The sequence below is a fragment of the Homalodisca vitripennis genome, chromosome 3, assembly GCF_021130785.1.
Source record: "Homalodisca vitripennis isolate AUS2020 chromosome 3, UT_GWSS_2.1, whole genome shotgun sequence".
In the NCBI taxonomy this organism is placed as follows: Eukaryota; Metazoa; Arthropoda; class Insecta; order Hemiptera; family Cicadellidae; genus Homalodisca; species Homalodisca vitripennis.
Window position 1 is genome coordinate 40,896,980 of NC_060209.1, and position 13,442 is coordinate 40,910,421.

Here is a 13,442-nt window from a genome sequence, read left to right on the forward strand (position 1 = left end):
CAGTGGAACCAAAACATATAAAGATTTTTTTTATTGGATCTGGAAGTTTTTGACATTCTATGAACTATAAAAATTATATTATGTATTATTTATCTTATATTTTAGCAGATTTGCAGAATAAACGTGCAATAAATACCACACCACACTATTCTTATTGCAAATTTTAAATACACTATCCTTATAAAATCGTTACATGTTATAATGTAATCATAGGGATAAAATAATAAGCTTATTAAACATGAAAAGTCAAAAATTTACGGAATGTGCAAGGAAGATAAGTAAAGGAAGAAAAACATGATAACGCTACCACTGTTTTAATTAATTCTACTATTTCCAAAAGCAATCTGGCAGGATCTCAATAACGTCCTAGATAAGAAATCAATTTCATTACCGTGAAACGAGACCCACTGTCCGGGAACGGGCCATGGGTCCTCCTGGGTAGGCGACATCATGATGTACTGAGTGAGGCACACACGGCACGGAGACTGAACATAACCTCCTACATACCGACCCAGCCTACCTGCCTCTCGCCTACTCTGCCTCCTTCCAGCTGTTCAGCTCCGAAGTTCCTTCCTTATCAGGGATTGAACGGTAATGATAACATTGTTTACACTCTGTATTAGTAAGGTTTAGACCTGTATACCTTGTACCTGTGCCTGCACAGACGGCGAGACGAGTCTCCGGACCCTAATAAGGTTTCTTCAAGTCTATTTATACACTCATTACGTAGACATAACCTCTACAATAAATTATGCTATTTACAATCCTTGAAATTCCTTCTGATACTTAAAAACTGAAGTATATTAGTAAACTACTAATTTTGCGATCAAACAATAATCAAATTTTGATTGTTTTAATTGTGCCAGAACAGAAGTGATACTAACATTTGAAACGATTTCTGGCTCCACAATTTAGTCTTGTTGTACATTAATTTCGTATGAGTGCATATTTTCATTCCTAAAAACGTATTGTATTTTGCAGTCGATTCATGACAGATGTCACGCAAAAAATCAGGACCAAAACATTTAGTTGAATACCGACCGCATCCGCCGTAAATCTCGGCGTTCTGACACACGTTACATAAACATGAATGGGGTACCTTACACAACAACCGGCTGTCCACCTTGAACCGTGCCAGTGCCACACCTCGTGCCAATACCGAATACCAGTACAGACCACATGGCTCTGTTTACCGAATGTCAGTCAGTCTGTGTCGTAGGGCGATGTCGGCACTGTCACCGATCACGTCGCGTACGTACCGTTTGGTCAGTTACTCAGTTGTACGCTTTTTGAATGTACAGGTGATATTATCCGCTAGTATGACGTCAAAAATCCGCACATACTGGATTGTCTGCGCAGTCCATTTCATAGAGTAAACTTAAACTTCTAGCCTCCTAAGCGTTTAAATAGAGACATAAATAAACCAGAGAATCGCACATTGATTATAGTTCCGAGGTTCAGGATAGATAGGTCACCCAAGTTCGGATGATCCCCCCCGTCCCCCACACCAACCAGACTTTTTAGCTGTACTCCATTTATTTTAGTTGTGGCCTACATTTGGTGCCCTTCATTCAAAGAACCAAAATGCACATCGTGGTGGCTGGCCGTTACTCCTGTGTTCAGTACAAGGGTAGTAGTGTACCAGTCCTCTTGGAGTCACATCGCGTAGGGCGGCTGCCAGAGTGGTATCCTGAAGGTCTCATCTGAAGCTTTCCACCCAACGACCGGAATAGACCTTTCCAGGATGTGCGTTGCAAACAGAGCCAGAGAAAATGCGTGAACTCCAACCGTGAATAACTAACTTTACATGGGCATGTGGTGCTCTCACATGGTATTCGTAGAATTTCTATAAAGACTGGAAGTAAAAGAAACAAATTCAACAAATTGTAAGTGTTGTAATGTTTGCAGCAGGCAACGACAGCTTGGCATTCAGCGATTTTATTTTTTTTGGACAAATCAGTCAGCCACCCATGTGGACTGACTTCTGAGGAAGTAAATGGTAGCTGATGATCCTAATGTGGAAAGTGTGTCCTCAAGCTCTCCTTTAATTTGCACAAACAAATGGTGAGGGAGAGGAAGATTCCTGGCGACTTTTGATTTCAGCAACGAAATGGAGGATTCGAAGAGGCTCTTGAGGCATCAGTTTGTGCCAGAAAAAGTATGGTATTGTGTTGTGCCCACACACAGTCGCCTCTCGATGCTCAGAAGTACAGAGTGTGCAAAATATTTCAACTCAAAAGACACACAATTCTGGACATAATCCTCGTTTCCAGCCTCATAAGAGTGTTCTATGGCATATTCTTTCCGAACCTGTAACTCAAGCTCCTTCCAGTAGTAGTGAAGCAGTTGGGCCTGCAGCTGTAGGGACTGCTCCAGCAGACAAAAAGGTGACGTCGGAAGTCTCTTAGACTTAATAAGAGAAACATAACCAAAATAAAAGCTAAGCACAACAGTCTGTTATTAAAAATTCTTCCACGTGTAAAGAATAACAAATTTGTGAGTTTAAGGGGAAATGTGTTCGAAGCAGCATGTAGAGAAGTTTTAACGAAATTGAAAATATAGACACCGAAAGAGATATCACATAAAAGTGGACTACAAATGTTTTATTCAGAATTCACTGTAGATTAATGATGAAATATATTTAAAATACAATGTTGAATTATATTTTTGATCCTGTTCTCTTAACAATTTTTATAAATGTTATGCCTCTATTTTCACATACGTGGAATTAAATTACACGAATTAAATTTTCACTGATGTTTTACGTAATCAACTTGGAAGCTTATACATCGCGTTTTACAAATCAGAACTTATTTAAACGACGATAGGGTTCTATTATTGCATTCTAAACAATGCAATAATAGAATCTTCTTGGAATTGGAAACAAAGCAATTATTTCCAACTGCAGTATTGTAGTTGAGTTACAGGTTCGGAAAGATAGCGGACTATAAATATGACGAATATGCCATAGAACACTCTTATGAGGCTGGAAACGAGGATTATGTCCAGAATTGTGTGTCTCTTGAGTTGACATATTTTTCATACTCTGTACTTCTGAGCAGCGAGAGGCGACTGTGTGTGGGCACAACACAATACCATGCAAACCCACCGACTTCCTGGTGCTGCAACTTCCCCTTCACATCTGCGTGGTTTGTTCAGCCTTGCACAAGTATAAATACTTTGCCTACCTTGACTTGAACTAAAATAATTTCCAACTTTCATCTGATTCGGACATTTTTTTCCGGAGAAGCAGGTAGATTTTGTGACAGCTGAAATATCAATATGGTTCATTTTAGAAATACACGATTCCAACTGCACCTATACAAAAACAATTGTTCTATAAACGCTTTAATATAAATGTGATGTTAAAAAGTTTCAACTGCCGCAATATTAGAGCGAAATTGTGTGCCAAGGTGGCCAACGAACTTAGACTAAGATAAGAGATAAGACTGTTTAAGATCAATTTTTGTACCAAGTCCGAACTTGTTCTAGCACTTCTTTCAGCAGTTCTTAACGGTTGACCAATTTCAATTGGATTTACATGAAATAGATATCTGAAAAAGCGTTAGAGATACAAAAAAAAATTGTTTGTGACAAAAAGTATAGAAAATGTTATACGGTCATGTGTTCCGAAGTTTTCTCCAGATCCGTCAATAACGAAGTTGTATTTTTTATTTGAACTAAATTGCAAAACTATCTCTCTTTCACTTGACTTCAAATATTTAGGTTCTCTGTAAGCTCATGTATATACAAGGACGTAGCCGGTGAGGGGATTTAAGGGGTCCGGACCCCCTTCCCCAAATTTCAAAATGATTATTATGCATATAATTCAATATTACTGACATGTACTGCTGAAAGATCGTTCTCAATAAAGAAGCGGGTCAAGAAAATGTTAAGGGACAAAATGGGGCCTTACTATCTGTCCACTCCGTGAAAATATCAGTTGTCTGGAACCCCCCCCCCCCCCCCAAAGTTTTTTCCTAGCTATGTTCTTGTGTACATAAAAATGTCTCTACATTCAAGAACACTAATAAAGAAAAATATTTTCACTAGGAAAACAAAGTTAATGGACGTTCAAGCAGATAGAAAGTGGAATTGTGATAAAATGTCTAAAGTGGCAGTCGTTGTTTTTAAAGAAAATAAGAAGTGTAAATTCACATCGATACATTTGCAAGGCAATAAAAATACCGAAAATATGGTACGTATAATTTTTGGTATCCTTTAACATCCCTTAGGATGCAGTACGATCCGATGATCAGGTTTCCAAAATTATCAAAAACGAACTATGTGCTCATATCCCATATTTTTTTTGAATAAGTTTAATGGGAAAGAGTATCATGAATTAAACAGTGAAAGTACTGAAGCCTGCAGAAAACTAACGTGTTGTTTTGATACTCCGTTAAATCAACTCTTAAACATAGAGAACCTACCGATCTGTCTAAAGACATATCTGAAGCTAAGCTAGAATGTTTGGTAAATCATATGGAAAATAGAATGGTTGTCCAGATAACTTTATTTTCCCCGAGTCGTAGTTAAAAAATCCGTTCCTGTTGCTGAGTGAACTGGCAACTTCCGAGCTACCAAAAACACTAAGTTCCAAAAATATGGTTAATTTTTTGAAGTTATGGCCTGGTTACAAATCAAAATTCAGTGTTCCCGTTTTGCCGCGCTGCTTGATTTGTCAATTGAACTGACTTTACAACTCCGGAAATATGTTTAATTTGATCGAAACATTCTTGAATAATTATTGGAAATTAATTATTAATTATTTAATTAATTAATTAAATTATTGGCCTTGTCCGGTATCGACAAGGCCTTGCAGGAAGTGAGATCCAAAAGTTACCAGCACAAAACTTAGGTCGGGCTAGGGGATACAAGGTGCATCTTTAGCTTCTGGTGAAACACGCTTAGCACTGCTTGTGCCTCTGCTTCGTTGTAAAGAGACAGTAGTGACCACTGGAGGGGAATTCCCCCCTATTACTTCCCTCCTCTTTGATTAAAATTCTGACAAGGACTTTCATTGAGCCTAGATAGATTGATTGTCATTGTCCCAATTGAATTTTCCACTAGAATTAGCTTCGTTTGCATATCACGGCCTTCGAGAGTTGTACTGATGATTTTCAGATACATACAGGGAGGTCTGTACGAATTGTCCCCATGGAAGTCTTGTGGTGTAATCGGTCCTCTTTTAAACATCGTAGGATTCATTTCATTTAGGTTCGCTGGCCCAACGACCCCCTTTAATTATTATTGCTTAATATCAATTCATAGTCAATTACACCACTGATCGTTGGGCTACGACCCTATCTTTTACAATTTACAGAAATGAAACAAATAGGGTCGTTGGGCCAACGACCCCTGTACAAATTACATTTCTTCCAGGAGGGTCGTTGGACCAACGATCAGTGGAGTAATCAAACCGTCTCCTGTGGAATGATAGGAATGAGATTCCAACTTTCTCAGACCAGAGCTTGCGAGTTGCAATTATTTGCATAATCAAGGAGCACACTGATATATATATATATATATATATATATATATATATATATATATATATTTGACAAGGGACTATAAATATCCCATATATTGCACTAGTGAAAATGTTGGACGAGGAAAATTTACTCCTGTAGAGTGGCAGACCTGTAACCACTGTCAGATAGAAATGAATGGTCATTCTTTTTTGTAGGTGAGGAAATACTACCCAACAATGGCCGGGTTACCGTATACAGGCTGACTGTACTATTGTATAACTTGTTTTACAAAGTTATGTAAAGGCAATCTAATTGTATAACATTAACCGAATTTCATTCAATAATTTACAGCTAGCTATTACTATACTTAAAAATGCAATGATAACATGTACAAATGTTCAGAACTGTATAAAATATCATTTTGCTACTCATTTCTAACCTAGTAAGCAGATGATCAACAGTAGAAAAAAAGACTAGGTTACAGCTATGTACTTTTTATGGCTAGAAACTTTACAGGGTGTTCAGTAAAAGTGTTCCAATATTTTGGGATTTTTTACACATAAAAATTAGCAGAAAAGTTCATATGAAGGTATGTCCTAAAACCTTTAGTTTTTCCGTCTATCTGTATGTATGTTTTTTATTTATTTTTTTTTAATTATATCTTTAGAACCAGTTAAAATAGCAACAAACAACTGATACCTCTCAACTGGGACATGTTTGGCGCTCCCGGCTTGTGCAAACGTATCATTATAAAGTGGTCGTGCTCGCTTATGCGTGGATGGATTTCGTTGGAAAAAGTACCATTGGAATTGTCATAAAAATTTAAAAATATTTAATATGTTATAAAATTTGTATAACCTATTTAAAACAGTCGATGCATATCAAAAGACAAAATCTTAGTTGCTTCCGGCTTGTGCAAGCATACCTATAGAGTTGTCGTGCTCGCTTATGCGTTGACGGATTTCTTTGAAAAAATTACCTTTGGAATTGGTATAAAAATAATTAAATATTTGGTATCTTATGCATTTTTTATAATTATACTGGTATTTTGTTATTTGACTTTAACATACACCATTTTGAAACAGGTAAAAGAATTTTGTTAATATTTTATTTTCATAAAGGTCTACTAAAAGTTAATACAATTCTCAAGTTTCATAACTTTATCTTTTCAAAAGATATCAATTCAAAAGACTTTTTTATTAAAAAACACATACAGACAGATGGAAGGACAACTAAAGGTGTTAGGACATACCTTCACATGAACTGTTTTGATCATTTTCATGTGTAGAACGAAATCCCAAAGTATTAGAACACTTTTCCCGAACACTCTGTATAACAAATTTGTAAATCTATTGATTCTTTGTGCCAAAAATCTCCGATGCCGCAATGCAACTAACGCGTAATAAGTTATATTACTACCATATAACGCTAAGTTTAATGAATTAATTACTAGTATACTCAGCCAAAAACTTCGTCCTATCAGTTCACGACTCCGTTCACCAGATGAATCCCAGTTCCGGGCAGCGTGTCATCTGACCTTTGACCTCAGCCGCGGTGGCTTATCTCCCAGGCACATTACATCCATATCACAGCTGCTTCCAACCCGCTAATAACCTCCGTACTTCTCGAGATATTTGCTACAGTTACTAGATTATATTCTAATAATAGACTTTTTTATTTTACAAACGCGAATTTTAAAGTCTCTAAAATGTTTGACCAGTGCAGTTTATTTTCGCACTACACATATTTTCGTGCTTAGGGGCACTCAATTACCAAATTTGACCATTGTTGGAACAGGGGCGAAGCCGGATGAAGTTCTACAAAGATGTCGAGAATATAATATAGCCTATAACTTGAGAGACATACTTCATTCTTTAGTAGCCTAAATTCAGATACGTGTTACATTTTGGATTTTTAATTAATTACATATATGCAATTAATATTCAGGTGTTTAATACTGTGTTATATATGTAGACGGTTATTGTAATAATTGTATAGTAGTGTAACTACGTGTATTATAGCTACACAGTTATTATATAGTAGTTGTCTACGTCAGACGTACTAGAGCGTGATGCACGTCAGCACTAATTCCGTTTAGTGCCATAGTGAAGGTTTAACCATTTATTACAGTGAAACCAATTTTAGTAACATTTATCCTAACAAATTATAATAATACAACCAGCAATAACAACCGGGGTATTTTATTAATCCCCAATTGCCTAACATATAAACATACTAAAATTACTTTTTCTTCCAGCAACTTACTACTTTATGGAGGATGAAATTTTGTTTCATTCACTTGTTAATGTTGAATTAGGTAAATACGTGGTATAAGAATCTGAACTAATGCTATTAGCTATAACTAAAACTTGAATTTGAGTAACATCCATGCAAAAAAAACAACCCCATATAACAAATTTACTTCTTTAAAATACATTTTAAATGAACCGAAACAACGCAGCGTCAAAGTACTCGACATACAGTAACTAAAGATTTAGCGCACAAGATAGACAGACCGATTTACATTTCCTTTTTGATCCCAAAATCTATATGCTTCTTGCTAGTACCAAAATGGAATTTAAGAGTGCCCAGTTTCAAGTCTCTAGGCTCTTTTTAACAAGAATTATCGCAAAGAGGGGCAAACAGACATACGAACGGACTGCTTTTAACCTTTTAACCTCTTACCGTTAATCAATATGGGTTTTCCTTGAACAAAGGGGAGTCAATAAACTATTTTTCAATTCTTTAGAACCTTTCCATCAAGAGTTATCGCACAGATGCAAGGACAACTACACGATTCCAAAAGGACCTGTAGAGTCGTTAATAATTTATTCTGTTGAAGACGATGGAATTAAGTGTAGATGCATTATACTCAATACATAATCATTAATAAATGCACGAAACGTCTAGTATTCAATAAATAAAAGGAATCGATATTGAAAAAAAGACTTTACAAGTGCGCTCCTTCAATAGGATTTCCACTATCAACTCTGATGTGCTCTCCAAAGATCTGATATGAATCTGAAGGCGTTCTTCACACTTGACGCGACGCTCTGGATAATAAAGTAACTAAATAATACATTTGTGTAACAATATTTGTATCCTTCACCCAATTGCACTGTGTCGTTGAATTAAGTGCAGCATTAGTAAATATAATTATAATGCCATTCAATTCAATATGGTATGGGTGCACGAATTCAATTTCTAAACCATTGTACATTGAAACCTACTGTGTTTGTGGATGACGTTCTTTCAGAGGAAAGGAACTCAAAAAAATGACTGAGAATGTTCCTTGATCATACGATTGGTTTTAGAGAATCGTGTTGATTAGTTCAGTACCTCAGGCACACATACATTGAGTTGCATAGTAGCAAAGTTTTTTTCTACAAATATTTTTAAAAGTCTATGTCATAAACCCTCAAACATTTCGTGTGAAATGGGAGGGGTTGGAGGTTGTGTTAAAATCAAAATATAAGTCTGGCAAAACCATCGAAAAGATTAATAGAAAGTTGTGCGTGCTTTCTTGTTACCATTAGGTTACAATTTAGGATTGCTGAATTGGTCTTGCTATTATGTTTCTGAAGGGATCATGTAGTGTTGCAAAACAAGATTTTATTTAGTCTACAGAAGGAATTTTCACTAATATGAAAAAACATCAAGAGATAACTTCGGTTTCGAACCCAGGAACACAGATATCAATCAACTAAAAAATTTGTGTTACACGAACCAATGAGCTATCAGAAAGTACTAAAATTCCAACAATTATAATAATTTAAAACTCGTCTAAAACCAATTTTGTCGTACAAAATGTTTTACTCTGTCGATTGCATAAAAAGCCACTGGTAAATCAGTAAAATGTTGATCTATATTCAGTTCAGTTTTCTGAACGAGTCATACATTTTTATATTGCTAAAACAAGTATTATTGTCCTTATCATTCTTATATGTATAAAAAATATGGTAATATATTGAATTATTATTAATTTATACCCTGTACGTCATTGGCCGTACGTTTGCTGGCTTCATAGCGAGCGTGGTGATTCACAAAAGGCGCGTGTTCTTGTTAATCAATACCCGCCTCTAGAGTAGAATTAACAGTCACAATCACTTCGTACTTCGGGTATTTACTTTTTATTGGCATCCAAAAGTCTCACCTATTGAATTCCGTTTCAAAACCTCAAATCTTGTTGCACTTTTAAATATTAAATAACTATATAGCCTACCCTTCACGAGAAAAACTAAAAATCTTTTGGATGCGTATTGTCTTTAGCGACACCTTTTCCACAAGTTGTTGTTGACGAAATTCGATTTCTGTCTGTCTGTACGCACGACAATTAATTGTGAAGGTGAACGAATTGACCTAGAAAGTCATAATTAGTGCTGAAAGTCTAATTCTACTACCCCTACAAACTTTGGCAATGAAAATGAAGCACGTTGTTTAATTCGGATTTCAATATTAGTGGGCAAGAAATTAACTGTGATACAACGAGAAAAACAGAATAAACACATTAGTAAACAGCTTGGCATCCTGTTTCCGGACACTGCCATCGTTCCGTAATACAGAAGTCAATAACACCACTTTTCTAGGTCTGCATTTCGACCTCTTTTTCGGATAATTAACTAACCTAACACGTAACTACAAACTAGTTATGTATTACGTTACTTATTTACCCGAGGACAAGAGCGTAATCAGGATTAAATGTGTGGGGGGGGGTCAAGACGAAATTGAGGCCTCCCCTGGAAACGTCCAAATGTTTGGAAGAAGCAAAGTAGTGAATTTTGCACAAGTTTTTACGCCTCCGAATAGATTGTATTGACGATTGATATTCATAATTGTGGAGGCACTGATTTAGTAGGTTGTGTAGAATTAATAATTGAAATTGAAAAGACTTATGAAGTAATGTAATTACAAAAAAGATCCGTTTATTGCCTGCAAATCACAGTGCATAGTATACAAATCCACATTGAGGATTGATAAAGAGGTTTTACAAAAGGAAAATTCTTTTTGGATTCTCAGCTGTCGTATATAGTACCTACTCGCTCTAGAGAAACATACTTTCCGGTATTGGACAGAAGTAAAGCAAGTGCAGTTAACCGCTCATTCCCCACTATGCTCCTTAAAAGGTTCTTGGTCAGTTTCTATGTTGAGAACGATCTTTCAGCAATACTGAATTATTTAATTGATTACAATCGTTTGCTAAAAAAAAGGAATAAAAAAATTGAAAATTTGGGGGTCCAGACTTCTTTTAATCTCGAAGCGTACTGTTACTGACTTTTTCTATCAGTGAACGACGGTAAATGTCCGGCAAATCCTATTTACTTCACAATAATTCTTTCATCATCGAAAACAAACTGCAAGACAAGTTCATAGTAGTCTATATTTCGAAAGACATATGAAATTTTCCAGTAACTTATTAATTTTAAAACGTGATGAAGTTTCTTAGTTGGATTGGTTGGATCCATACAAAACGAACATTCTAGGTTAACTTCCACACTGAATAATGCAGTCATTGTTAATTTGCGTGTTTTTTTTTTCAGAAGTACGCAAGTGAACTTTTTACTTGTGTACAGAATATTTACATGGACATTTTATATTTTAAATGTGGGATATAGAATTATGCCCTTAAAATTTATTTATATATTTTACAAATAAAAGTTAAATTGGGTGAGCGTTAAGCGGAGCCTCTCCCACCAGTTGATGACGAAATCAGATACTGTATCGTTTTTTATATCCGTTTATATAAACGGTACATTTCCAACGAGTTAATTTAATCCAACGATGGTTACTACTAAAGAAATGTCTCATTATGTGCCTGAGACAACGTTGCTTGACCATGCTCGATGGTATAGCGCCTTCAAATTTGTATAAGGTACTTTCCTTTAGGTCGGAGTTAATTTAACACATTCTAAACTGTGGGATACCGCACAATTAGGCGGGTAAATTAATAATTAATTCGACTAGTTTTTCTTTGAAAAGAACTTCTTTCGAAATGTGGCCTAATTTTGTTACTTGTCTCCTAACTTATGTCACACCTCTTTAGGAACATTATTACTACGCAGTAGCAGCTGTTGATGGTTTACGACCAAAGGAAACTAACTTTAGCTAATAATAATGTGAAGTGAAAAGTATTGTATGGAATAAGGGAACTATTAAATTACATTTTACGATCTCTAATTTAGTATAAGTAACATTAAATACATCTCAAATTCGATTGAAGTATAGTACTCGTAGTTCTCAGAAAAATATACATTAAGGGACTAATTCTGGAATACATGCAGAAAAGAAAGAAATGTGTATGACAAGTTTGAGGTTGTAAGCAACTAACCCTTAGATTTTACTGTTACTTTCGTTGTTACCTAAAATTTTACGAATTAATTAATTAATTGTTTACTTTTTAGTTGTAAAAGTGTTTTGAAAATCAACACTTTAGAGTTGTATTCATTCAAAAAAATGTTAACCCAGAGATTTTAGATTCTTACAGTGTGGTCAAAATCATACATTGATGTATGATTGTCTCAGACGTTTGTGTCACACATATATAAAAAGTACCCATCGCTGTGCAAGTGCAAAACAAACTGGAAATGCTGAACACAAGGAAATTAGGAAGCAGAGATTGGTCTGTAAAATTGGGATGATGTGCCTCCTTACTAAGGAGGTACTTAACACTTTTGGCTTAGTATTGTTTTAAAAACTATCTGTAATTTTATTACTTTTAACATGCATAAAACTGAAAGCAGCAAACCATTAAAATAAAATTCAGTACAGCCATAAGAAAATGAGATTACCTTCAAACTTCTCGTAAAGTTGGAAGTCTAACTTCTCAGGAACAAACTTCGGCTTCGAGATTTTCTGCTCGAGTGTCGCCTTGTCGAGGGTGAGAGATGCCACTTTCCGTAGCACATTGCTGTCCAGGGGCACGTCGCTGACTGAGGAGTGGCGACGGAAATCACTGCCTGCATCCTTGCCTGTAACACAGTCGGTCGTGAAGTAACTTAGAGGAGTCGAGTACAGTAACATTTATCATCTTTACTTCTCGAGCTTTACTCGCCGATGACGAGTGAAGCAATTTTGCTTTTCAAGGACACCATTAAATGATCAATGACGAGTGAAGCCACTTTGTTGTTCAAGGACACCATTAAATGATCAATGATCAGTGAAGCCATTTTGCTATTCAAGGGTACCATTAAATGATCAATGATGAGTGAAGCCATTTTGCTATTCAAGGACACCTTTAAATGATCAATGACGACTGAAGCCATTTTGTACATCCACGTCAGAGATACTGGACAGGTTTACAAAAGTAGTTGGAAGGACGACCTTAGATTAAGCCTTGCTTATCGAGGATAAGGGAACCATAATGTAGAGCGTGCGTTGTCTAAAGGGCGATTAAACCACTGACGAAGGAATGACGAATTAAATCACTGCCTCCATACTTCCCGGCAACAAAATTGGATCAGACCCGGATTTGGAAGAGTTTTCAAACAGATGTCTTGCTTCCTACTGTAACTTCGTATAGTAGTGTAAGTGATGAAAATTAAACTTCAGCACATACTGATATCGTGAAGCACGTTAATGCTTTCATAACTGCCCGGATCTCACATATGAAATCAGTGACAACTTTGGGAAGATATCATTGAAAATATTGTCAGCTCAGATATATTCATTCGATTGAGAGTGGGTTTTTCGAGTAGCATATTAGAGACAGACGTCGAAAGTCAGTGAATTGTGTGAAAATAGGTCACATCACGGAGAGATTTGAAAAGAAATGAGGATACCCAAATAGTTCAATTGTTTCTTACCATTGAAAATGTGCACTATCCTACCTTAATGCCAATTTGTTTGTTTTACACAATATATAGTATGCTGAAGGAAGTTGAATACAGGTACAATAAAAACTGAGATAGAGATGATGAAAAATCACTATAGCTTCATTAGTTAGGATTATTATACCGGAACGTATACATACTATAT

The 13,442-nt window shown here is 35.9% G+C and overlaps 1 protein-coding gene across 4 annotated transcripts in view; it reads right to left on the bottom strand.

Moving 5' to 3' along the window:
• Positions 1 to 13,442, bottom strand: part of LOC124356835 (formin-2) — a 70,000-nt gene that overhangs the window by 27,621 nt on the left and 28,937 nt on the right. For all 4 annotated transcript variants that reach the window (XM_046808074.1, XM_046808076.1, XM_046808075.1 and 1 more), the window contains one exon: positions 12,257 to 12,436. In XM_046808074.1, coding sequence (XP_046664030.1) covers positions 12,257 to 12,436 — 180 coding nt within the window. The remainder of the gene's footprint in view (positions 1 to 12,256; positions 12,437 to 13,442) is intronic.